The sequence below is a fragment of the Colletes latitarsis genome, chromosome 11, assembly GCF_051014445.1.
Source record: "Colletes latitarsis isolate SP2378_abdomen chromosome 11, iyColLati1, whole genome shotgun sequence".
NCBI classification, from domain to species: Eukaryota; Metazoa; Arthropoda; class Insecta; order Hymenoptera; family Colletidae; genus Colletes; species Colletes latitarsis.
The window spans coordinates 12,095,896-12,123,803 of record NC_135144.1 but is presented as its reverse complement, the minus strand read 5'-3'; the positions used below and the strand labels follow the sequence as shown (position 1 = coordinate 12,123,803).

The 27,908-nt window shown below is 37.7% G+C and overlaps 1 protein-coding gene across 5 annotated transcripts; it reads right to left on the bottom strand.

Annotated features, from left to right (window-relative positions):
* Positions 1-221: 221 nt before the first annotated feature.
* On the bottom strand, positions 222-26,949 carry LOC143347572 (uncharacterized). Of its 5 annotated transcripts, none has more exons than XR_013080624.1 (5): positions 24,767-26,949; positions 19,128-19,389; positions 17,682-17,992; positions 1,980-6,256; positions 222-1,921 (listed from the first exon to the last, which is right to left on the bottom strand). XR_013080624.1 is itself a non-coding variant. In XM_076776841.1 (5 exons), the coding sequence occupies exons 1-5, from the start codon at positions 25,149-25,151 to the stop codon at positions 6,180-6,182; spliced, it is 1,323 nt and encodes a 440-aa protein (XP_076632956.1). In that variant the 5' UTR covers positions 25,152-26,949; the 3' UTR covers positions 222-6,179. The 5 variants fall into 5 exon arrangements, 2 of the variants coding, with proteins under 2 accessions (XP_076632956.1, XP_076632955.1); XR_013080623.1 differs by having other exon boundaries at positions 222-5,414; positions 5,489-6,256; XR_013080625.1 differs by having other exon boundaries at positions 222-5,320; positions 5,578-6,256.
* Positions 26,950-27,908: the final 959 nt, after the last annotated feature.

Genomic DNA, 27,908 nt, shown 5'->3' with positions numbered 1-27,908 from the left:
ATATATACCTTTGACTGCGTATCACGTACAGGTATACAAAAAATGTTGTCACGTTCATGGCAATCTATTTCGTTCTGTGCAAGAATTTCGTTTAATCGTTGGCGCTTTGCTTTCATTGAAGGATAACGTTCCTACGTCACTGCATTGAACACATGTCAATCCACGAAATCGCTTTTGGAACCCACGATTAACCAACTTATTTTCTGTTAACTCTTTTTTCCCCTCCGTTTACGGGTCCGTGCGCCAGGAGGAAATACTAGCGACAGAGACTTCTCGCGTTAGGCCAAATATCTGCAACTCCGCGATCCTCTTGGAGAACGTTAGGAGCGTTCATTTGCATTTGTATCGTTTCGCGTGTGCATGTACACACGCGCACCGGAACCGTGTGTCAGTGCGCGTAACAAACACGCAATCAAAGTTTCCCGCTGAGAAACAAGGGGCTGACAGCAATACTAATAAGGGCCACAGACTCGATGATTTATGATACGATAGAATCGTAGAACCGAGGTAAATTCGATTGTTTAAACGATAGTTGCAAACGCGGGGTTCTTCCAAAATAAATCTTTACGTCTGTGGCCTCGTCGATCCTCGTCCAGCGAGCTCCAGGCCCGTTGGACCCTTTCGGAGCCCTAAAAGTTCTGGTTTCTAATAAATAACGCTAATAATAATTTCCACGGCTACATGACTAATCATGTACAAAGCAAAATATTAATTCTACACGGATATAAGAATAAATTCGTTCGCCCTTTGGTCGTTCCTAAACGAAAATAAAGTCGTTCCTCGGCGCGTCTGCCAATGTAAACTTGTCAACGCTACGCTTCACGCTCGTAAGAAAAAGAAAACTAAGAATCTTTGCGTGCTCGTAACGGTATAAGTAGAAACGCGAGATTTATATATATATATATATATTTTTTTTTTAGAAACTATGCTGATTAGATGTTTCTCGACAACGTAACAAACGATCGCGAGTCTACGCGTTGACAATGCCGGCAGAAAAGTACAAACGAACGATCTACAATTATTATTATATCCTATACGTATCTAGTGCAAGTAGTAATGATTTCCAGCACCATCGTATCCATATTTATCGTCGATCTGATAGTGCGCGACGGTTTTTCGTCCCCCTCGTCGCGATTTGAAATTCTAATCTTTATGCAAAGAAGAATGGAAACCTTTTTACAAGATTAACGATTCTGGGATATAAATTTAACATTACGAGATGTTCGAAAAAAGTCGTCGTACAAGGCCGACGGTGGATTGTGCGACGCAAATACGTTTCAAAAGCTCCAGTAATTCCTCGCAAATTGGCCACTCTATGCATTTCAACTCTCAAAAGGATCTACCGATCTACCGATTCTACTAAATATCGGTTTACCTCATTTTTCGTCATTTTCAACGATAAATGGCAAGTCTCCTATTCAGAGTACGTCGTTGAACCAGCAAAAGTACGTTGTATAATGCAGTAAACAACGAAGAATAATTCACTTATTGATAAACGATCATATCAACCGTTTCTGAACAGAGTACAACGAACGAAAATCTATTTCTAATCGTAGAAATCTAGCGTATCACATTTCCAGTATTTCATATTTCAAATTCAACGAGAACTATTCAACGACAACTTCTGAATGGGAGACTTTCGTTTCGAAGAACCTTGCAACCCAAGACTGCCTTTTTCCATTCTTCTGCCCCTTGAAAAGTAGGGTAACGTTTCTTAAGGACGGCTGTATTTAGAATAGTAAGAGAAATAGTGTGTTAGCATAATTGATAATTCCACACAAAAGACAAGAATTGACGAGATAGAAAATGGTTGATCGTCGATGGATAAAATGGTTAATTTATCGAATAACGTTTCGTTCATTTTTTCGTATCGCTAACATAATTAAACGCTCGTTTAACACTCGGACGACGGCGCCCGGGTCTGTTTCGACCCCACTCTAGACGCAAGCGCTCGCTTCTTCGATACTTGTTTAGAGGACACGTTTCTCGATAGTATTCTGTGGAACCTTCGAATTTTAAGTCGTATTCTGGGCCTTGTTCAAATTTAGATCATCGTTGTTTGAACGTATTGTAACGTTTTGCAATTATTCAAAAAGAAAGAACAATCGTCAGAAAATAAAGAAGTTTTTCACGAGCTGATAGACAGTGAGGGTAACAGTGTCAGTGAAATTTCATCACATGGCAATAGTAACCCAGAACCAGAAAATTATCAAAGTGACGAACAACACAATAGAAATCAATAAAAATAATCAGTTACGTACAATTTTATGTGAGCTTACGTTGGGGTCTGAACGGACCCCGTACCACCGTCCGAGTGAATACACATTGTCGTCGCCTAATCGTATATACGTATTAATATTTCCCTTCGTTCCGAGAAAGTTTATATCGATCGTAATCTGACAATGATTATCATTCACAGTATTTATATTAACGCATATTTCTTTTCTTTTATACCATAAATTACATACATTAAATATTTTATCGTTAGTTTGATCATCGATATCATTTTCAATTCTCGTCAATTGACAACGTACCATCGAGAAACACTTTGTTTGCCGTATCGTGTCGATTCTTTTCTACGTATCCAAGGATAATTGTCCGTTAATCGTTATCGTTACACGTATTAATTCTAAAAATTATACATATTTGTTCCGACCCAACGCAAAAATCGTTTTACACTTTTAGATCATTCGTCCTCGAAGGATTTTCCGTTTCATCATTTTTTTTTTTTTTTTATATATAGTTACTCGATCGTTTTTAGTATCGAAATTATTCTCCACCGGATTAACCGTTTAAACAATTAACGGAAAGTTGAACGGAAATTGTATTCGCTTTTCGTTTATTAGATTATTGGCTTTCTAGAAGGCAAGTTCCTAAAAACTACGGCTTATACAGTTAACCAACGAAATTTAATATATTTTGTCGATAATTATATACTCATTTTTACTGCGACTACGATCTGAGAAAGATGGGAGACGGCGTACATAAGTTTCTCCAATTCCACGAATTTGTATTAACAGTTTCGTATATGTTCAACGATTTAATAAATTCAACATAACAATGCCGTTCGAAGATTGAATATTCACAAGAAAATTGTTACGATCGTCACAGAAAATAGTTCTGACAACTTTGTTGTTTAATTATAATATTTACGTATGTTTGATCTACGCTGATATGCATTCCATGTTAACATTAGATTTACGGTAATTAATTGGAAATATTTTTATGTAAACTCATCGTGTCAATAATTTCACTAAAATGCAATATTTGAAAAAATTAAAATATACAGTGTTTTACAAACTTTCTCCATTCGAATATCTTGAAAAATATTTGGCATAAAAATTAAACGGCTTTGAGGGAAGCGTAATTTGATGCAATTAATTTTTCCATAGATGTATAGTAGGAACTTTAAATTTTTATAGTAGAATCTGAAACCCCTCAAATTGTCGTTTCCCGTAAATCTAGTGTTAAATTGCACAAGACTCGAAACCAAAATTTTTTCGTTCCAAACTTGTAGCATTTATTCAAACTCCAAAGAAACTAAGTAATTTGTTGTACCATTGTTCTTTCACCCCTAATATATTTTAATCTCCAGTTCGAGAACATTCTAAATGTTCACAGCGAACGTTAGCGATTTTTAAAGTCAAGATTAAATATTTCGTTTGCTATTTGAATTTGCTATAAATACTTTCTTTCAACTTTATTTATAAAATAAGCGTGTCAACGAAGCGCCCGACAAATTCTAGTAGATTTTATTAATATTATAAATTAGGTTCTCCGTCAACTTTTGTGCGTCGCTACGATTAGTGTCGTTTATATTACCATCAGTAATATAAATAATTATCGATAATGAGTTATAACTTGTTAAAATATCCTATGAAATTATTATTATATATCGATCCTTCTGTGTAAGCCTAACTAAAATATTTAGAGTTATCTATGTTCGGGGGATGCGAATTTTTGTACAAATGATTTTCACTATGGCACTGCCTTAAGAAAATAATTTTACATCTCGAGTCTTTCGCTACGAAATATGTACTTTGTAAAACGATCTACCCGGAGACTATCAATAAATGCGAATGTTAAGAAGATCGATGACTAAGGTATCGAGTCCTGTGCGGTTCGGATTGGCACACGGCCAACTAAATTATTTATAGAGTAAGATAAATAACACTTGTTCAAAGAATTCAGTCTTTGACTTAAATATTAATCAATGTCAGTCCTATTTAAAGTGCACAGAGGAAGTACCAATTACAATTTAATTGGACAGTAAATTAATTGTGCTTCATTCGTATCGATTCTAATTCAAATCACACGTTTACTTTCATGTTTATTTAACTAATTATTGGAAATCGGAAACGAGTATTTTTGACAACAAAACTTTGTTCTTTTTCGTCTATCTTTAAAGCGACACTGGATTAATAGAATTTCATAATCGATTTCATAATCGACAACAACGATTATTCTGGTTATTTTTTTAATCGTCGACGATTAATAACAACTGCTTTATTTAAATAGAATGTATTAAATGTAACTTTAAAATGGAAGACTATTTCGGTCTTGTACAGGATGTTAACAATGTCGACTTTGTTCAGGATCCTCGCGTTAATATAAATCCCTCGCCATTTTGCGATTTGAGACTTCGTTACTGATTGTGACTAATGAGCTTAAGGTTGTTGGAGTTTGAGTTTTTGTCTGTTGAATTTTTTGTTACGTTTAGTTGTGCGTATGTGTGCGTGTGGGTATTTTTGCGTGTTTCTTTTGTGAGTGTGCGAACGTGGACGAGCGTGGCGTTAACTGAAATTCAAATGGCACACGCCGGAAATTGCGACCCGTAAATTTAAATCGACAACGAAGCCTCGGACCTACAAAATGGCAAAAAACTTTTTCGTTTTATACCATCGCGGGAATCGATTTCGAAAAAAGGTTCCACACTTTCGAAAACACTCTGTTTGAACAGATTGCCGTCATCAGGAAATTTATGTAACAGAATGGCGACTGCAGGAATCAATTAGTAAAACTATTTACTTTGAAAAACGTGGTCTGAAATTAATTAGAATTTAGAATCGCGAAACGAACGTGATAGATGTATTCAATTTTCAGGTACAAACGCTACTTTTTCGTAAAACTGTCTGTCTTAGGAGCTCAAGCATCCTACTCGAATGAAAACGGAATTATTTTATTTTGCAAAAATATTTATATTTCGATCTCTTCTTCCAACAATTTTACGTACCATTTTGCGCCGAATCGATCACGTTCGTACTCGATGTAGGGAGTTTTGCGTTGATGCAAATATGTTGCAGCCCATAGTTTGCAGTTTCTGAAATTTTATGAAAAAACATAGTCCCTCGAAGTCGGTAGTTTTCAATGATTTCTAGGAAAACTTTAAAGCAAAAAATTATTGCTACTTTTCTCTGCTTCTCGTGTCGAAAGATTAGAAATAAAACTACCAATTTAATGAGAATAAAATTTCCTTTGTAATCGAAACGAAAAGCAAACAAAAATCGGTGAAAACAGTCCAGCTTCCAAGTGTCTGAGTTTTCTAATCGATTACGTAAAAGTAAAATAGCGACTTACCCTTTCGACTGATCACAGGAGCTGCAACACATTTAAATTCAGACGAAAGGAGGATGAGATACAAAATATGATCGTTTTTTTAACGTCCTCCTTTACATCGCGCTACAAAAGCGATCGATTTGACGTCGAATCTTCTTTTCGATCGGTTCCTCGGAATTCAGATTCGGGTACCCGTTTCCAGCAGAAGTTTCCGTACAGCGAGGAAACGCATAACACAATTTCGTATCATCGTAACAAATCTCTTGCGCTCACATGCCGTGGAAACAATGGCGGGACAAAATTACAGCATCTATTCTACCATGTTGCAGATCTAATTAGAAGTTTGTATCATCGGCGGAGTTAACAAGTTAGCCGTGTACCATAATAACACTTAACTAACTAAACTCGACATCTTCTTGCGTTTAAAATTTATCGAAGACAATCGTAAATCGTACTAAAACTTGGCCGCTTCCAGGAAAAAGCGACAATCCTGACGCCAAGAATTCGAGTCTTCGTCGCGATCCTTGCTTCTTCTTCTTCTTCTCCGGACTATCGCTTATTTTTTTTTTTTCTTGAACTCCTTTGAAACAATTGTTCTGCCCTGGAAACTGGAAACGTCTTCCTTAGGGAGGCATCGTCGTGTTTTCGACCGTGAAATCTCTGTTTAGAGAATTTAACAGCTCCTCGTTTTCCTTGCGCACTGAAACAGTAAATCATTTGATAACGATGAATCCGGAGATGATCTACTCATACCGAGCGCGGCGGAAATAGCGGCACAAAAAAAATGAGAGGACTGTGTATTCGTATCATTGCATCAATAATATAATAATAATGACATTTACGAGTTCTATAAGTACATGTATGGGATCTGAGACCTCTGAAATTTTTGGGCTCCCTAAATATAGCGTTAAACTCCGAAACAATTAATATTTTACGAGCGGAGTGTTTCAGCTTGCTCGACACTAATTTCCATTGGGCGTCCAGTTTGTTCTATGGTTAGTCTGTGGTTAAAGTTATGCTCTTTCCTGCTCATTCTTCGCATACATCTCGGTCTGACGTGTTAAGACGGTTGACGGGTGTGCAACATATGTGCGCAGAATCATTATGCCGTCTACCGCATGATAGAACGACTGTAACCCTCCGAAACATCTAACCTACTTCCGACTGACCTAGTTGCGACACGTTACAATAAATTACATATGTATATCCATATATTTCACAGCGATTTTGTTACTTGAATTCGAGCTGCGTGGAAAGGAGAAGGGGTACGAGACATTTACCCTTTAGCCAGGTTATAGAAACACTCGTGGCGAACTGTGGGGGAGAAATGGCGGATATAATAGTTGGACGCTTAAACTCATCGTGCTAATAATTTCACTAAAATACAATATTTGAAAAAATTAAAATATACAGTGTTTCACAAACTTTCTCCATTCGAATATCTTGAAAAATATTTGACATAAAAATTAAATGGCTTTGAGGGAAGCGTAATTTGATGCAATTAATTTTTCCATAAATGTATAGTAGGAACTTCAAATTTTTATAGTAGAATCTGAAACCCCTCAAATTGTCGTTCCCCGTAAATCTAGTGTTAAATCGCACAAGACTCGAAACCAAAATTTTTTCGTTCCAAACTTGTAGCATTTATTCATACTCCAAAGAAACTAAGTGATTTGTTGTACCATTATTCTTTCACCCTTAATATTTAATCTCCAGTTTGAAAACACCCTAAATGTTCACAGCGAACGTTAGCGATTTTTAAAGTCAAGATTAAACGTTTCGTTTGCTATTTGAGTTTGCGAAGAAAGGAGAAGGGGTACGAGACATTTACCCTTTAGCCAGGTTATAGAAACACTCGTGGCGAACCGGGGGGAGAAATGGTGGATATAATAGTTGAACGCTACCCTTACTCTTTCTCGAGCGTCGTTCACGGTCGCACATAGTAAGGCAGTTATGCGAAATAGGTGCGGAAAATCATTATGTCGGCTCGAGCATTCCAAAACATCATAGACAAGAATAAACGTACAGTGGGTGTAGAAAGTGCGATCAATCTCAAACAGAACTTTGTGAAACAGTTGCTCTTTAACTATTTCTGCCATAAACAATGAGTTTGTACGTATTAGTGGAACTTTGTAGGATAGATGCAATGTCAAAAGAAACGTGCACGCAACTTGGAAAGAAAAGAATCATAAATGGAATACATTTTTCCTATGGAAGTCTGTTCATGAAGGTCTTCTTTACATTGTTTTCGAAAGTTATGAGTCTTGGGAACGAATAACATCCAAATATCTGTTTTCATAAATTTAAAGGTTATTTACTAAAAACAGTTTACTTTATTTTCCTATTCGGATCTTTTAAAAATAGAAAAGAACTATCATTTTTGATGTTGTTGTCAGAAGCATCTCTGAAAGAAGTTCACATTTATCGAAACACGTTTCCCATTTCTCGTTTTCTCGTTGTTAGTAAACATCGGATTTAACCGCGAAAGTATTTTGAAATCGTTATTTACATGAAAGTCGGTGGTCCTTCGAGCCAATGGCGGATCTTGAGAATGTGCTGTGCGTTAAAGTAACTACCACGGCGAGAACCGCCGCCACCAGGAGGAAAAGAAACGTTCCCAGGATGATTACGGTGATTCTTCGATGGCGTCTCGCTTCCTCTAAATCCTGAACACTTTCCGCGACCTTTTCCACTTCCTTTATCTCGGTTTTTATAGGCTGAACGGAATCCCTCCTACGAGACGTGCTTGCTCTTCGTGGTCTCGTTGTTCTGCTCAAGCTATTTCTTCTACCATTGCCTGAAGACCATTTTCTCAAGTTACTCTGACCGTTCAATTTCGTTATTTCAGTTGTTTCCGATATCGCTAGACCTATTCGAATCATCGTTCTTTCAATATTTTCGTTCGAGCTATTTCTTCTATTTTTTTTTTTTTTTAAATTACACCGAGCGAATAATTTTGGTACTTTAATTATTTCCGATTATGTAATTCGTATGTATTTATTTTTTGTGATTCGCCGTATCAGCTCTCACTATTCTTACGCTCGTCCCCAATGAACACAAAGGCGATCAAGTCGGAGACAGATAACGGCAGCCAATTCCTGGAATAGTTTCTCGGAAAATGTCTCGGTGAAGTACGGATTCGGAACATTGTTTGGGGTATTACTGTATTTCCTTTAATTTCCTGACAAAGTTATACCCAAGATTTATAACGACATTTTGTGTTCCCAGCAATTTTTAGACTTTTCCCAACGACAAAAGACGCTATACTTTAAGGTGGAATAAATCGCAAAGATTGTAAATAAATATACAGGGTGTTCCGTATTTTTTCGTACTTCAGCAGTATGTTCTACAAGTAAAGCTAAGACTAAAGTGTTATATAACAAAAAATTCATAAATGTTAAAGTTCTTTTATTTACTAAACAAACGAATTTACTAGAATTTTGTTTAAAGAGAGCAACTGCTAGTTGAGGCACGAAGAAATAGTTTTTACGTAGAATTATGTGGATAATTTAAACATTTTTGTATCAGAGTTTAGTTTCTATCGTTTATCTTGGGTGCTGAAGTATTCTTTCTTCGATGATAAGTTTATGTTCAGTAAATTGTAAATTATTTTATTATAAATTTCTTTTCTTATTTTAATGTCCTGAATCTCAACCGAGTTTCACAGTTCATATTTTAGTTCAAACTTCTTAACAAAGCATTCATGGATTTTTTGTTATATTACACTTTAGTTTTAGTTTTATTCGTAGAACACACTGAACACGCTGAAGTGTGTACGAAAAAATGCGGAACACTCTGTATAAAGTCGAGCAAATTATTTTCTAATCTCTGAAACAATTTTCAACAAGTATCGCGCCGAACTAAAGAAATTTAAGTCCTGCTACAATCTTCCTGTTATTAAATTGTGGAATCACGAATCGAAACTGAAAAATTGTACCTTCTCCTCGGGCAATTGTTATTTCTTTTAATTGCTGGACACCTACGTTTCGTATTGTTCGCAGTCGACTGGTCGATACAATGAATCCGCGAACGCGAAATCGTTAGTACGTCACTAAACGTGTGCGGTAACAAACTGCGTCCGTTTCCCATCGATCGAAAAGTCTGATGACTCGATTGTTTCCTACCTAGCGGCGTTGGTCTGTTGCAATTGTTTATCCTCGAACGATTGGACTGCACGCTGGAACGACGACTGGATCGTTGATCGAGTTCCAAACTGTTTCTGTCCTGTTTTTGGCCACTGGCTTTCAAACCAGTGGAAACGTTGAATCGTTGTTCGTCATCGAGGATCGGTAGACGAAGGGCTGACCGATCGTTCGGTTGAAACCTGTTGGTATCTTGGCACGAAGAGTAGAAATAACTATCCTCCGATGGGCACAAGGTATCACAATTGTACGACGAGTTGTAAGAGGTTTCGATCGGTGCATCATTCATACGAAAGATCACTCGCTCCGACGACGAGCGAGATAATCGTCGGTTTATATTGTCTCTTTGTGTTGACATCATTGGCTGATTTGATCTTTGGAGCAAGCAATTATTGCAATTTATGTTGCGGTTATACAGTGGTCGACATAATTATTACGCGATTTGGTATAAAAACGTTAAAAACTACTGAAAAAATTGTTTGTATCGCTTCTTTTTTGTTTGTATCTTTGTTTACAATATCTCATTTATCTGAACACAAAGGCAGAACAAAATTAATAAAATGGAAAACATATAATTAATGAAAGTCTGATACTTGGATGAAAGTATTGGCACACATTTGAAAATCTTTATTTACAAAGTCCGGATCCTAATTCAATTGAAAATATGTGGTGTCAATTGGAGAAAAATATTCGTAAACACGACGTTTCGAATAAATCGAAATTAAAACAAATAATTTCAGCAGAATAGTCTAAAACACAGCAGTGTTTTAACAAAGAAGTTGTTCCATTCTATGTCAAATAGATTAAAAGAAATAGTGAAACGAAGAGGACATGTTAGAAAATATTAAGTTATAATTTAATACAGTGTTATGTAAAATGAGCCGACACTTTTGTCCAGGTATCAGACGACAATAGAAGAGATTTTCATTAATTATATGTTCTCTATTCGATCAATTTTGTTCTGCCTTTGTGTACAGGTAAATGAAATATTGTAAATAAAGATACGTAGAAGAAAGAAGCGATATAAACAATCTTTTCGATAGTTTTTAACGATTTTATACCAAATCGCGTACTGTGTCAATACTTGTGTCAACCACTGTACTTTTGATCGATAGTCGTAGCAGAGTAATCCCAATTTATGTTACCTAAACTTCTGCAAATGTATTTCACGAACAACAAGTACAATTTTAGAGAACTCCTCGAACACGAAAGGTACAGCCCGACGTGGAATCTGTTTTAAAAGAAAGTCAGTTTTAAACAACTGGAAAGAAGAAAAATGAAAATGCAATAACTAAGGGCAGCTAAATACGTCGTGTCTATATAGTGGACGTCACCCTTGAGTTTGCTGCGACGCGTATTTTTAGCGACGGATCTAGCAAGCTGCCTATCCGCTATCCCTGTCTCTTTTCTCCCCTCGACCCTTCTCGTGTATACAGTTATGTCTGAGCTTGTTACTCTCTACTACGTATGTATGTAGCTACCATGAACACGTCGATAAACATACTTGGCCAAATATTTAGAAAATCCACGTCTACCGACCTAGTCTAAGTTATTTGAATATTCACACGATGGAGCAACGGAAGATGTCGAAAGATCGCAGCCCCATGTTATTCCTACGATAGTAATCACTATAAAATCGCGAAAGAACTTTTCAAAATTTATTTTTCTATTTATTTACATCGCCGAATATAATTGGTTTTCTATCTTTGGCTTTTCACTGCCCAGGGGTTTAAAACTTTCCAAGAAATAATTGTTTCGTGGTTATTTACAATTTTTTTTATACTTCGAACGTAACTTAGAGTTTCTAGAATCGCGCGTCATTTTGTTTCGAGTCTTTACTGTTATCAACACGAAGGTATAGAGTAAACATAACAGATGGATCGTGCACTATGTAAATTTGTTTTTAGAACTGTGTGAAATAAAGCAAGGGACGTCGAGTCTGTTTGAACAGAAAACATTCGAGGGTGAAATTTTTTAAGTACGTTGTCTCATAATTGACATACTGTTACCTATCGTAATGTTAAACAATCAGTATATTTCCACAATAAAAATTAATGTAACGCGAGTAGCGATCGATAAGAGTCGTAAGTAAGAAAATTGAATTTCCTCGGCCCAGATTGTCTAGCCTAGTATGCTAGCCTTAGGAAATTGCTGGCCAGAAGAGGAACCTGGATTTAATTGATCCATTCTCTGGGATCCGATCTATCTAGCCTAACAACCACCCACTTTTCTTCGTTTATCCTTCGTTCTCGAACGCAGCTGGTGCTAATGACGGAAAATCTCGAGTCTATAAATCGTCAAATCACATTTACAATATTAATCGTGCCTACGTGTAGCGAAACAATGATATAATAAATAAAATTAACAGGAATGGAGCTTATTGTAATCGATAGCGAGCCATTTTCTGCCAACAACCGGTCATCTTCTAAATTGTTAAATAAGAACGATAAAGCGAAAGTTTATACTTGTACTAATATGCAATAAGTTAAAATTGTTTTCGTTGGGTTATAAAAATATAGAATCAAAAGTATGAAAATGGGTACACCGGTTACCAAAATGGGGGTTAAATGTGACCCGAAATTCTATCACTCTTATTGTAGAGCATTAAATATTGATAATCGATAGTACTCGTGTACTCATTACCAATATTAGCATATAGCAGCTCCCGCCGTTGTAAGGACATTCGCATAATAATGTCAACAGTATTCGAGACACGGGGACAAGCGGGCGACAAGCATAACGGATGACACAACAGCATGAAATGTAACTGGGAAATGCTACGACTATATACAAGCATCTGTTTATTCTATTATCCAATAATGCGCCATTTTTCACCTGGAAAAGTATAAGATACACCCTTTCAAAATATTTACGTTTCCGAAATTACAAAAAAATATTCGATCAATTTAAAACAGTTTAAGAGAAATAGTATAACATTGAAAATATTAAGGCAAACAATTTTTTTTTTTATATTATATGCATTATTGAGATTCAACGACAGGACAACGTCGAAGCTATACCTATTGTCTAAAAGCGATTTCCCAACACGATAGAATGGAAGGAATCATAACTCAAAAGTTCTATTTTTAATTTTGTATCATTAACTTTCATGACTGTGTTTTGCCAGACTGTGTGACGTGCATTCAGGTCTCCCGCCGGTATGAAATAATTATTTGGGTCATCTAGATTTAGCTCTATCAATACGGATTTTAATTCGTGAGTGAATTCCACTTGGCTGCCAGCTGCAGACGTCGATAATATTAATAATGTTTTATCAATTGTGCGTTTCAATTCCTATCATCTATTTATATATTTTTCTGTGCATTTCATTCCCTGAGAAGATTTTACGTTTGCGATGAAGTTTCGTTAATTTGTGCAATTCCGAACTAACATTTAACGAGAGAAATCGAAGCACATATTGCCAAATTTTGAGGTTTAAACGTTTCTAGTTGTTCTATTAACCTCAGTTTCCCATTGGTTTCTTAGGGAACAATAAATAATGGTGAAAGTAGTCCACCATCGACTGATATTACCAGTTGTATAGTGTGGTTGTGGGTCACACAAGATACGGACCGAACAATAGACTCTGCCCGCTTTTCACCTTTCCAATGTAAACTTCTGCCTGAATGCTTCCCTAATTGAAACCTGCTTTGGTCGGTATTAAAAATGCTGCTGCAATCACGACGTTGTAAATACGTGTTTGCATCCACGACAAAACTCTTTGCATGTTTCTAAATCTTTCTCGGGGCGTCCGATTCGAGTCGAGACCGCGAGGAATCTCGCGAACAAAATTGATTTATTAAATGAAAAATTTCACGAACGTTTGCTCAAACTCCTCGATATTTCTGATTTTCGTATCTCGTATTATCTGAAGTGTCATTCGATAAATTAAACCACAGTTAAACGTGTGTGTATACGCGACGAATTTTCAAAGTAAATTTTCCCAAGAATGAGACATCGTACGAAAAAATTTTATTATTCTGTTTGACAGACGGAATCGCGTAATTTAAAATTCGTAAAAACTTATTCAATAATGGAACGGTGTTAGGGTAAAATTTCGTGTAAAATTCTGCATTGTTGAGAATTATTTTTTTAGAGATATTATCTATTTCTACAGATATTTTTTATAGATTTGTCATACATATTCGCTAGCTATGAAAGACAATTTCCTCGTACGTTTCTATCATTTTCAACGTCACGACGCGACGTATCGTAGGCTCACACGCAACGAAGGAGCTTATGGAAAATGTCACAGGACGGATTCCTTGAACAAAGGACTTCCTGTGCATCATCCTTGCCATGTCTGTTTACATGATGATTGCACCAGACTCGTGGGTGTTACGAAATAAGAAAACCATGTCTTTTCATTAATCTTAACATGTCGATAATATTTGAACTATTATAACTTTGAACGGAAAATTACCTCTCTGGGATCCTCTCAAAGGTAGAACCTCCTACTTACGTTAAATAACGACTAATGAAGATGGTTTCGATCGGTAAAACGACCTAATTTCAATTTGTTAAAACCATGAATTAGAAGCTTAAAGCCTTCATTGCAAGATAAGAGAGAAGGAAATTCAGAGATCTAAAGTGTAGCGTCTTCAGTTTCAATTAGTGTTCAGTTACCTCGCAAATACCATCAATTCCGTTTCGTTCTACAAATCGAGAAACAGTTTACGTTACTTGGCGAATCACTTTAGAATATTGCGTTGTATTTTCCGAGAATTATTTACTTTTCTCGCAATCAACGGGACCGATCTGGCCTATTGTGCGCGTAACAGCTTCAACAAACTGTACGTAGACGCGGAGAGCTTTCATCGATTGGAAATAGAACGTCGGGGCAGGAGTCGAAAGCGTTTGTTTAATAGGGTACGTTTGGCACTCGTTTCACTCGGAAGAAACCACTATTGGAATCGATGCTCCAACACCGGGTTTGGCAGATTGAAACCGTCCACGGGGCGCTTATCGTCGCGTCTCAAAGACGAAAGCCGAAAAGCTCGAGCGGTAGATCGGGAAATGAAATCCTGAACGCGGTCGCACCACGGAAATCCGACGGCTGACTGGAGAATTTACAGACGTGCGCCTTTAATTTAAAGTCGCCCAGCATCTTCGACCTCGCCCGTTACGTGTGTGTGCATTTGTCTCTCGTCTAACGTGTGTTTTTAGGACACACGATGGATAGAAAAAACTGTTTACGCGCCTAGATTTTATTTTTATAATATTATAGGATTAATTTTCAAGTCGTTCGTAAAGGATCCTTTTTAAAGAATTGCATGCTGAATTGTCCACAAAAACGAAACTTTGGTTTTAGACAATTGCTTTTACAGCTCCGTTAAGATTCAAGAATCCTATCTAGAGTTATATTCCTTGACATCTAATCTTGAGAGTAATTTTTTAGCTCCGTGTATGTGCATTTGTCTCTCGTGTAACGTGTGTTTTTAGGACACACGATGGATCGAAAAAACTGTTAACGCGCCTAGATTTTATTTTTATAATATTACAGGATTAATTTTCAAGTCGTTCATAAAGGATCCTTTTTAAGGAATTGCATTCCAGGCCAATTTCGAATTGTCCACGAAAACGAAACTTTGTTTTTAGACAATTGCTTTTACAGCTTCGTTAATCTAATCTTGAGATTAATTTGTTAGCTTCTTAGTGAAAAGTCGAGTCACCCATATAGGAATGACAGAAGCGTCACTTATTGATTCGTTCCAAATATTACAATATTTAGAGCACAAGCAATTAGTATAATTATGCGTCAACCCTTAAGCCATTTGCTCTATACGATAATTTAAAATATAAAGGTTAAGAATGCGAGATTAATTTTTTAGATCCGTGTGTGTGCATTTGTGTAACGCGTGTTTTTAGGACACACGGTGGATCGAAAAAATTGTACGCGCTTAGATTTTATTTTTATAATATTACAGGATCAATTTTCAAGTCGTTCGTAAAGGATCCTTTTTAAAGAATTGCACGTCAGACCAATCTCGAATTCTCCACGAAAAAGAAACTTTGTTTTTACACAATTGTTTTTACAGCTTCATTAATCTAATCTTGAGATTAATTTGTTAGCTTCTCAGTGAGAAGTCGAGTCACCCATATAGGATTGACAGAAGCGTCACTTATTGATTCGTTCCAAATATTACAATATTTAGAGCACAAGCAATTAGTATAATTATGCGTCAACCCTTAAGCCATTTGCACTATACGATAATTTAAAATATAAAGGTTAAGAATACGATTAAATTACTTAGGATTTAAACAATGTTTTTACATTTATTTTCAACGTCAAGATAAATAAAATATTGCCAGTCGAAGGGAAAGTTTGCACCAGGGGAATTTAAATCCGGATAAAAATAAAATACCAAATTGCAGCTGCTTTACAATTCTTGATGGCAAAGTGGTAGAGTTATCGGCGAGCGTAATTTCCGAGTCGTTGATTTCAAAATGTATTGCTGTATATTCGGCTAATATTGTGCACAGGATTTCCAGTACGTACAGACCTTTAATCCCATAACGAGTTCATTGAAATATAGGTTGTCCAGTCTTCGACCTTCCCCTTGCAACTTTTCACCCTTCGAGCGAGCACACATGGTTATTGGAATTTTTCCAGTGAGACTTCTGATAGCAAAATGTACTTTTCCGCGCCATATTTCATCCACATTTACGAATATGAAAGCACCAGAGTGAAACATAATTCCTCGTTACAGAATTAAATAGATATTATCGGACCGAGTGGAGAATCGTAAAGCTGGGAATTAAAAAATTCTTCGATTATCGATAACAGATATCTCATATTTAAAAAAAAAAACGCGTGTGAGTTTAAAATAATAATTTTTTGACATTTTAGACCTAACAGCGTGTATTAATTTATACGAAGTTTCATCTTCGCGTTAGTGATTGAAACGTGTAATCGCATGAAGTACAATGAAACAGAATCAAAGTGGAAACGTCGATACCTCGCGCTAATGAGGTACTAGCAAAATTGATTACCAGGCGTTCAAATACAATAACAAGAACTAACAAACCGTGATAAGTGGTTAAACGCGGTCTTGGTGTGGAATTATATGTAACGCTTCAAGAATGTTTGTAATGTTACATCGAAGAAAGTATTTAAATCGATGTCGTTCGTTTAATTAAATTAAATTTCCTGCTCTTTTAATTAGAATATAGAATCGTGTCATTAGATCGATTCGACAAATAATATTTAAAAGTTCTGTAACTTCAAATATGGAATCTGAAACCCCTAAAATCGAGTATAAAATTGAAATTAAAAAGTCTTGTTTTCAGGCTTCACGATACTCGTATTTTCCGAAATAGTTTCGTGGACGTTAAAAAAAGAAAGAAACAGTTATTTGGAATGAAAGTTCTTCGTGACTGTTTCGAGAACCTAAATCTATATTACACCAGTTTCCAAGCCCTGAGTTTGATAGAGAAGAGGTAGATTCTGCGTCGTAGCGTTTATAAGTGTCCAAGCCAGAGGCCTATAACCTTCTTGACCCTAAGGTCATGAACGTATTCTCCCTGACGTACCAGGGGTTTATTAGAGTCGGAACATTTAGGCTCCTCTTCGTTATTATTTGAATCACGAAGGCACGCGTATGGGAGGTATGCTCTGCACTAATGGTGCAAGAAACTTTTTCTCTGGGATCCTTGTTGATAGAGCTTAGGACAACACCCCCAGGGACGTGTACCCTGAGAGAAGTATACCGTTTGCGAATAATTATACTTTCAAACGCCTTGGGCGTAACGTCTCGCATGGAAACTGGTTCTTTTTTTGAAAAATTTTTCGTTGCTAGGTCAGGCTTAAAAATAATCAGAAGAAAAATAAAAGAACTTAAGATATATTGGGTGCATGTAAAAAGTTTTATGGCCATTCGATAAACGCACGAATCCTTTTTTATTTAAAATATTTCCAACGTCCGTGTATGCACGAAATTTATTCATTTTAAATTAAACTTTTCGAATTGTTTGGTCACTCACCCATGTCGTCTATGATTGGTGCCATCCTCAGGGTCACTCCAACCAACAGCAAAGACATAGCAAGAAGCAGACAAGCTGTCGCGACGATCGTCCAACGTGCTCGCGGAGGAAGTTCCTCGGGATCCACGAGCTCCTCTCGAGGACCCGTGTTGTTAACCTTATGCCGTTTCCGTTTCCGCTTTTTGCGGGGTCGATGATACTTCTCCCGAGGTTCCTCGACCTTCTCGATCCCACTCAGGATCTCTTCTTCTTCTAACTCGTCAGCTACGTTTAACGCCACGTAGTTGTCGTCGTTGTCGTAGTGGATCTTTCTGCAAGAATGAGAAAACAGTCGCTTACGAATTACGTTTCCCCTTTTTCGTCCATAAATTCGACGGGATTCGCGCGTTTTCATGGAAATTCATTTTCACTGGCGAATCTGAACGCAATCGATTCGGGTTTGATTGCATCCTACAGTAGTGCCTCGATTATTGCACGAAAATGGGATTGGGAAATGCCTCCAGTAATCAGGGTAACCTATCCACTGGAGGATCTTCCCTCGCACGGTATATCTATTGTCACTACTACCGATTACTATCCTCCAACTTCGTTCGTTGCTAGGCAACCGTCATCTCCACGTATCGAAGCAACGCAACTAATGAGGCTCTCGTGCAATTATCGAGGTTCGACTATCTAACGCGGTACCAACGAGAAGTATCGTCGTTAATATAATGAACTTCTTAATGAAAGTATTTTAAATTTTATCAAGATCTCGCTAGGTCTATCGTGTTGGTAGTAGAACTGTTAATTTGTTACTATCAACTTTGGTAGTTTCTACTGTACCGACTAAATGGTATGTCAACGAGCATGACATGAAACGTCGTAGGAAACTGCACTATGCTATTGTACGAAGCAGTAAGCATGACATTGCATGGATCCATATCGGTATTGTGATAGTGGAGGTATTTCTGGAGGTGACACGAGTTATATTCGTGTTAAACATTCCACTGTACGATAATGTCAGACGCGATTCTTCCGTGTCACGTGCTTATTTATACTCGAAACCAGTGTTATCATAAATTGAAAATAGAAAAAAACTGGGTCACGGGGGCGCAAAACTGGGGAAACTGTTTTAGTAAAAACCGAACATTATATAAACTGCTTCGCGGGATTGGAAAATAAAACTGATTAAACGTTGCTTAATTAAAATTCCGTTGTCAGTCGTTTTCGGTAAAATAGTCGACATCGAGAAATCGTATCAAGCGAATTATAAAGCTGGGGCTCAAAAAATTGTTCAATCAATCTCGTGTTTAAAGAGAAACGTGTGCAAGTTTGAAATGACAACAGCGTGTAGTAATTTTTGATGTTATTTGTTGTATTTGCTGCTATAAAAGTCGAAAATCGTCGGGAATGGACGAACGATAATTAACTGCACGTTATAGTTGACAAAATAATTGTGGTACTTACAATTGAGCTGTACTTTGGGGAAAGTAGCAGGCACTTCGGTGCAACTGCGGATATTCGCAGGAATCGCTGAGAGTTTCTCGAGTCCTTTCAAAGTTTATCAATGTGAGATCTTGGTCGCCGTCCATTCCGAAAAGCTCGAAACGCGAATTGAGACCGGTTTGAACGTCCTGGACCACGTCGTGAAGAATATTTGGGCTTTTCGAATGTTTACGTTTCTTTTTTGGACGTCGCGGACTTTCCGACGCTCTTCGTCTTGCTTTGCCTGCAATCAAACCACAAGTACGCCGCTTATTTTCCGTTCGAAAACCTCGCGTTTAAAAATATTTCTACTCGAATAGCATCAGCTGGTCATCAACATTGGAAATTTTTAAAAATATCAACGAAAATAATTACTTTAGAAGAAAATAAAAGAATAGGTTTGAACGTGTACAACACAGCCCGATGCTATCGATTGCGTTGAGTATGATGAAAAAGCATGTTCGTTTCAGCGCAGCGCGTAATTTATCGATTTACATTACAATGTTACGCTAACCGTTCTTTGACGTAAGTCAACCCTACGTCAAAATATAAATTGCATCAATATACTTCCACATGCAATAACATTTATTTTTAGAGTCACATAACGTTAATATTAGACATAAAGAGACACAACGTAAACTTTCATAGTAAAAACGCCGCGTACACTCGCTTACCAAATGACGCATCACACTTTTTATACATCTTTTATTTATTTATGAGCAACTAAAAATAAACTCGCATTAATCTCGTTTCCACGCGAGTGGCGTGTGAAAATAGCAATTTTTCGTTTGGAACGAAAGTGGATAACTTTGGATAAAAATGTTAACTTTCGGTAAATCTTCGGGATACAGGAGAGAAATTTTTAAATAGTAAAGTCTGTAAAATATTTTTAAAAAGAGCATCGTAGGTGAAAATTAGACGATCAACACATTCCATAATATATGCGAATCTTTTTATCTGTTCGTGACAAATGTTCAGCCAGTTAAAAACAACTCAGATTGGTGACTAGCGACCCATGATACAAACTTAGTGATTGGTAACCAATGACCCATGACACGAGCACATGTTCCTTAAATAGACTTGGACCACAGAACACACACCGATATCAATGTGTTATTTGACCCCTGAAGTAAAACGTTAGAACACTTCCTCAAAGGCTGAAGTTTAGACCCGGAAGCCACGAATACTATCAACTGACATAAGTCGTGACAGACCATGGAAATTTCAAACATCTTATCCTGCAAAACTACATTTGGACAACATTTGTCAAGAATAACTGTGTGAAATAGAAAAATATATATACGTTTTGCAGATTAAATTCTTTTGCAAATCAAGTTTTTCTACAAATCTGTTTTCTTAATCCATTGCGATAAAAATAAACACCGACTGAATATTATTACTCTGAAATAAGAATCGTATTGATCGATATATTCAAGTCGTTTGGATAATGAAATATACGACTTCGTTTGACAAAGTGAATTCTGCCCTGATTTGAATTTCCATTACATGAATATTTCAAGTACTCGGAAACCACTGGTTCGCGTGCAATGAAGTACGAACTTGAACGGCAGAATAAGTAGAAAAGGTAAATAATGGTCAGACGCGATCCATAAATATTCAAATTCAGTTTTCTCGATAACGAAGCTTTCTACGAGAAAATTTTACTTCACGTTTTCGACGGTTTTTTTCGCGTAGAATCATCCCCTTCCTGGTTGAAACAAATTTGTAATATTTAGAAATCCCACCCCTAGAATTTACCAGTAAAAATAGGACAATTAAAGCAATCGTTCCAAATGTCCTACACTTTCTCTTTTTAAAAAAGATTTTCCAACGTCCATTAAGTTTTGATGTTAAATATTTTTTGACGAGTAAAGAAAATCGATATAATACATTTTTTTTGAGCGAAGGAGGAAGCTCGGTTCTCGTGTTTGTTACTGGTTAATAATAGATCTTAGTGCTTTATCGGCGATATGGATTTTTGGGAGGCCATATAAAAGCCCAATCGAACTATCGAAAAAATTGTACAGTGAGGTGGAAATTAGGTTCCTATCTAAGCCTTTAATACAGTTGCTACGTGTCTTTATATACACACGAGGAAAGAGGTTTTCGCATGGCATATTCGTATCCGAATTCAAATGTAAGGGTGCTTTTTTTAGAAAATGTTTAGACGTTTCCAGAAAGTTATCAACGATTGCGACACGCGACCATTCGTCCATTTGCGTTAGCATTTTACCGAGAAAAAAAAGACCTTCTATGCAGAGTCGTATTGGGTCAGACGTTATAGTCAGCCTTCATAAAGCAAAATTACTCGACGCTGTCCTCATTCTACTTTCTCATAGTTCCACATTCCCCTTAACTTTCCGCCGAGCGCGTCTGGTGCTAGTAGTTTATATTTTAGCACTTTATTGTTGCAAAAAAGCAATAAATTTTATGGAAATAAGAGTAAAACTGCTGAACTATCCAACTTTCTTTGCTCGAAGGTTTTGATTGAAATCGAGAGCATCCTGTAATTTTGTCTCGAAATCTAGACGGTTAAAGTCGAGGCTAAGGTCTGAATATTTTCGTGAATCGCTGTATTTGCCCCGCTAATCTGATTTATTTAGTAGGGCAAAGTCTGTTCTAGGGACAGAAGCGAAAGATAATCCGAGTGGGCACTTCCAGGGCAACGAAATTGCGAATAACAGACTTTGTCGTAACATTTGCACGTACGGTGCCGCAGGGAGGTTAATCCGGTTACTCCACTTCACGGATTGTAACCGTAACCCAAACACGATTTCGCTCTTAATGGTATGCGGAGTGTCCCACGCAACTAGGTCGAATCATAGTGTCGAAACAATAGAAAAACCTACGTGGTTTCTAGCGATGTATCGTTTGGCATAGGAAGATTCCTAAAATTTGAAAGTTGGCTCTATTTTTTAAACAATAATATACACAGGTGGTGATTTTACGTATAAAAAGAAGACAAAATTTTTGGAAAAATTGAATTTAAAGTTTGCTCAACTTCGTAAACGATTTAGTACAATTCGAACGATTCGATCGAACGAACGCCAGAAATAAATCGTCGCACATTGTTTCCATTCGTCGGCCATTATTCGAATAAAATTTTATCTGTGCGTACGAGTAACGATTTGGTACGTTGGAAATTCGAGACAAATGAAGGTGAAACAATAGAGCGACGATAGACGAGGGAACAAAAGACGGTCGCTATAAGCGCGAAGGAAAGTCACAATTTATTTACCGCGTGTTAAGTTGGCCTTCTTTTTTATCTCTTCCGTTCTAAGAATGGGATAAGCATTCCGTGAGTCAATATTTTCCATCGATTCGACTAATTTTATTTTCTAGAGGACTCATCAATGCCAACTCAAATTCCTTCACTTAAAATATCGAACGGATCATACAAAATTATACTAAAAAATATTCTAATATACAAACTCCAGGGGAATGTCCAGTTTGTTTGATTTTCTGTATTTTGAGAAGAAAGATTAAAATGTAATTTTTTTTTTATTTTGCATAGAACATTTTCTGATCAAAAAGTAGGCTCGATTATACCGGGTATTTGACCATCCCCGGGAAAAATTTAAATGGGAGAGATTCTACAGGCCAAAATAAGACAAAAATCAAAAATATCAATTTGTTGATTGAGGCTTCGTTAGAAAGTTATTAAAAAATTTCAAATCATTCACGGAAAAATTATTTTCAGTTGCAAGGGTCAATTACAATCATTTTTGGTCAATAGATATACCCTCGAATTCCTAACCATTTTCGAGAAAAAAATTCTTTACCGAAAATATAATTTCTGACCAGAAATACATCCTCGAAATTTCATGCATATCTTTAAAACGTCATAACTCCTAAACGAATTGGACGATTTTAATGTTTAAAAAAGCAATCGACGCGTATTTTGGTGTAGAATATGTAGAAATCACAAAAATATTCGAAAAGTTGTTCCTTAACCCCGGAAAATGAGAAAAACCCTATAAAAGTGGTCCAATATTCAAATGACCATAACTCCTACAATAGTGAATATATTTCAGTGAAACTTTTTTCTGAAGTAGAGCTTATGGGTACCTACAAAAAAGTATTAGACAACTTTTCTGTTGGGTGTTAAACAAAATTAGTAAAAATGAAAAACGAATTTTTAAGAAAAATCGACAGGGTAGATGCCTAAATTTTTCGGCGAAAAAAAATTTTTTCAAATCATTCACGGAAAAATTATTTTCAGTTGCAAGGGTCAATTACAATCATTTTTGGTCAATAGATATACCCTCGAATTCCTAACCATTTTCGAGAAAAAAATTCTTTACCGAAAATATAATTTCTGACCAGAAATACATCCTCGAAATTTCATGCATATCTTTAAAACGTCATAACTCCTAAACGAATTGGACGATTTTAATGTTTAAAAAAGCAATCGACGCGTATTTTGGTGTAGAATATGTAGAAATCACAAAAATATTCGAAAAGTTGTTCCTTAACCCCGGAAAATGAGAAAAACCCTATAAAAGTGGTCCAATATTCAAATGACCATAGCTCGTACCATAGTGAATATATTTCAATGAAACTTTTTTCTGAAGTAGAGCTCATGGGTACCTACAAAAAAGTATTAGACAACTTTTCTGTTGGGCGTTAAACAAAATTAGTAAAAATGAAAAACGAATTTTTAAGAAAAATCGACAGAGTAGATGCCTAAATTTTTCGGCGAAAAAAAATTTTTTCAAATCGTTCTGGAAAAATTATTTTCGGTTGCGGGGGTCAATTACAATTATTTTTGGTCAATAGACATACCCCCAAAATCTTACCCGCTTTCCTAGAAAAAAATTCAGTAAGTGGACAAATTTTTCGTCGAAATTAAAAAATTTCAAATCCTTCTAGAAAAATTATTTTTGGTGGCAGAGGTCAATTACTATCATGTTTAGCGAATACAGATACCCCCGAAATCCTACGTACTTTCGAGAAAAAAAATTCTTTACTGAAAATATACTATGTGGCCGGAAATGTTTCTATAACTTTTTAACGAAGCCTTAATCAACAAACTAGTATCCTTGATTTTCGTCTTATTTAGGCCTCTAGAATCTCCCATTAAAATTTTTCCCAGGGGTAGTCGAACACCCTGTATACTGATTGGACAAAGTTTGGCTATTAAAACCTGGAACAGTCTCCAAATAGCACTCCTATTTCAGAAATATAATATCAATACAATATTTTCCATCGATTCAACCAGTTTTATTTTCTAGAGGACCCATCACTGCCACCCTGAACTGTTTCACTTAAGATATCAAATGAACCTTACAAAGTTATATTAACCCTTAACCGGATTCTTAGTTCAACAATTTAATTATTTTACTTGATGTTGATTTTTACCAAATTGGTAAATGGAAATCAATTTTCCTTTAAAGCATTTAAAAAATAATAAACTAATGAAGAATTACATTAATTGGTAAATAGTTAGATAGACATATAAAACAATTATTAGTTTAAACTTGCGGAAGGCAAAAACTAGAGTCGATTATATATTGGTTGGACAAAGTTTATCTACTAAAACCTGAACACACACTATTATATCGCAAGGGAAGCAAGCTTGAAACAACGAAGAAGCAAGATTCGACGCAAGATCCACTCACCATGATGGGAATTGTGTCGATGATGCTCCGTGTCATCTTCGATGAACGCGTCGCACGGCGCGGAATCGTGCCTCTTGCGATGATGTTGATGGTGATGGTGGTAATGATGATAGTGGTGGTGATGATGATGGCTCTTCCTCCGATGTTGATGGTGATGATTCAGCGAGGAGGAGGCAGTCGAGGTGGAAGTTAGCCTGAGCTGTCGGGGACTGGTCGGCGCGCTGCCGGACCTTTTGCCCAAACTCGAAGCTTTGATCGCCTCCACCTTTGTTTCCACCAAAGCAGCAAGGACGGCTTCGAGACGCACCACCTCCATTCCACTGCCACCATCGTCCGTCGATACTGCCTTGTCAGCCACATCGGAAGTAGACGGAGTCACCGTCATTTCTTCACTTCCTCTTCTCACATTACGGTCACCACTCCTCGATAGTAATCACGTCGTGCCCGCTGACCAAAAGGTCACTAAGCCGTCCCCGTAAAGTTCGACCCCACCGGTTTCCCTTTCCTCTCCAAAGATTACGCGCCGCGAGCTCGTAAACTGACCGAAACAACACTGATCCGATCAACCGAACTCATCTTCCCACGCTTTCATCTTTCGCCTGACGATTCTCTAATCTCACGACCCCTTCTCGTGCATTCCTTTCGTTAAATCGTTCGTGGCGACGTCTAAGTAGGTCTTTCGTGATTACAGCTCGGAAAAGATATTTTCTCATCGGGTTAGTTTGCTGTTACGTTCCTTTGTCCTCGTCCAGCGTCTCGAATTAGGTTGACGCGGCTGCAAAGAACCCGGCGCATATCGAAACGACTTCGTTTAGCCGACGAGAAATTTGTTTCGTCCTATCGCTTTCCGATCGTCCTCTTTGCCCTGGGCGATTCGAATTTACCTCGCCTCCCGTGCATAATCTAGATAATCTCTCGAAAATTTCCTTCGAGGAACGTGCTCGGGCGAAACTTTAATCAGCGTTCACGCTGCCCTCGATCGATCTACGATCCATCGTGAGCATTATCTAACGACGGCCGTCAGAGAGATCGTCCTGCCCGGCAAACTAACCAATTTTACTTTGTAAATACGTTTAAAAATATTCTCCATCGTCGTGCACCTACGTAGCATCGATCTTCGAACGAGCACGAAAGTTCACTCCATTGTTTCTGGCCGATTCAGCACGAATTAGTACCGTTGCTCGGTGATCGACGATTTTCATGGAAATCGAGCGTCTCGGTTAACGACAACCGGTTTCCCGGGAACAATGGCGTAAGGTGGCATGATCAAAGGTACGAGAACGATTAAACGGACTTCCAGGAACGGTTTTCGCGGATCCGTCGTGACGCATTTGCGAAATAAAAGGCTCCGAGGAAAGTGCCGCGGCAACCTGTTCTCGCGTGGCCAACTTCCCTCGACCCTTCCTGCTTTCTCGCGTATCTAATGACCTCGTTCTTTTGTAAAGCGTGAAACAAAGATCGGTCGAAACGCGTAGCCATGTCAGGCGTCGTTCGCGAGTGTGTTCTCGAAAAAAAGGTCGAGGGAAGCTACCACCCCGAATCGTCGCGTGTAATTCGGTTAAAATTTATGCACCACAATTCACTCTGCTCTCGCGATTGGATCGCGAACAGGAGAGTCAGAGACGTTCGGGGAACAGAAACGAAATCGGTTGGGTCTCTATAGTTCGCTAGCAAGGTCGACGACTGCTTCTAATCGAATGAGTCTTCGGTACACGGGAAACGATCGGTGAGAATCGCAGAGCCACGAGGTGTATTTTCGTCGAATATTTCGTATTGGGGGGGTGCAGAGCGGCGTATTGCATAAAAGCGTCGAGTCTGGCGCGGGTTCGGGGGCGTTCGTGGGATTCCGTAGGGGTTGTCTTTCAGGGCCACTCGTGGGCTATCGGCACGATGACTCCTGGCGGATCCATAGTTCAGACAATGGTGGCGTTAGAAACGGACGGACAAGGACGCTTCCTGGACAGCATCGCGACGTAGGTCCTGGATTCTGGGGTCGTGGTGTACACGTGCACCATAGACGAAGCACGGGCTCGACACGGCACAACACGGGGACAACACGGGCACGTCACGTCGTGTCAAGAACGTTGCTACTACATCGTACATTCCGTAGTACGATCGGAGTCGACGCGATGGCGCGATCAACGCACATCCCCGGCCGAGGGATTTGCGTGCGCGTGTGTTGGCGATCGCTCGAATACTGGGAAATGTCGTGGAGCAGACAGGGTTGGTAGGCAGGTGGTCGCTCTGGCAGGGGACGCGTGCTGCTCCACCCCCTTCCAACACCCACCCCCTACTTTCATTCTTTCGCCTCTTCCTCCCCTGGCTTTCTTGGCATCGCTGGCTCCGGCGACCACTCTGCCCGCCTTAGACCAGGGTCGCACGATCGTCGAAATAGTGCTCAAAAACGGCGATTCAAACGCGAGAAAGTCCAATTTCTTACCATCTCCTATCATTTTACTTTAGGTGTTAAGTTTGTAAATCCTTGAGAGTCTTCGTTTGAAACGTTATTTATAAAATTTGACTGCAGACAGTATTCAAAAACAGTGATTCAGACGCGAAAAAGTCCAATTTCTTACCATCTCCTATCGTTTTACTTTAGGTGTTAAGTTTGTAAATCCTTGAGAGTCTTCGTTTGAAACGTTATCCCTAGAAATTGCTTAACACTTTGACTGCTCACAGTATTCGAAAACGACGATTCAGACGCTAAAAGGTCTAATTTTTTACCACCTCCGATCATTTTACTTTAGGTATTAAGTTTGTAAATCCTTGAGGATCTTCGTTTGGAACATTATTTATCTCTGGAAATTGTTTAACACTTTGACTGCCGCGTCTCCATACATGGGTGACGGTTTTAAGTGTAAAAATAAAACAATTAATTTTCAAATTAAAATGTTAACCCTTAAGTGGATTATTATCTTCACAAGTTTAAACTAATAATTGTTTAATATATGTAAATGTAATTATTTGAAAATTTATGTAATCCTCCGTTAATTCATTATTTTTTATAAAAATGGAAATTCTCCAGGAGTTTTCAGTTGTATATTGGAATATTTTTTAACTCTTAAGTGGATTATTGGATGCGGCTCTCAACAAATTTAAGCTAATAATTGTTATATCTAATAACTCTTGGAGGGGTAGGGGT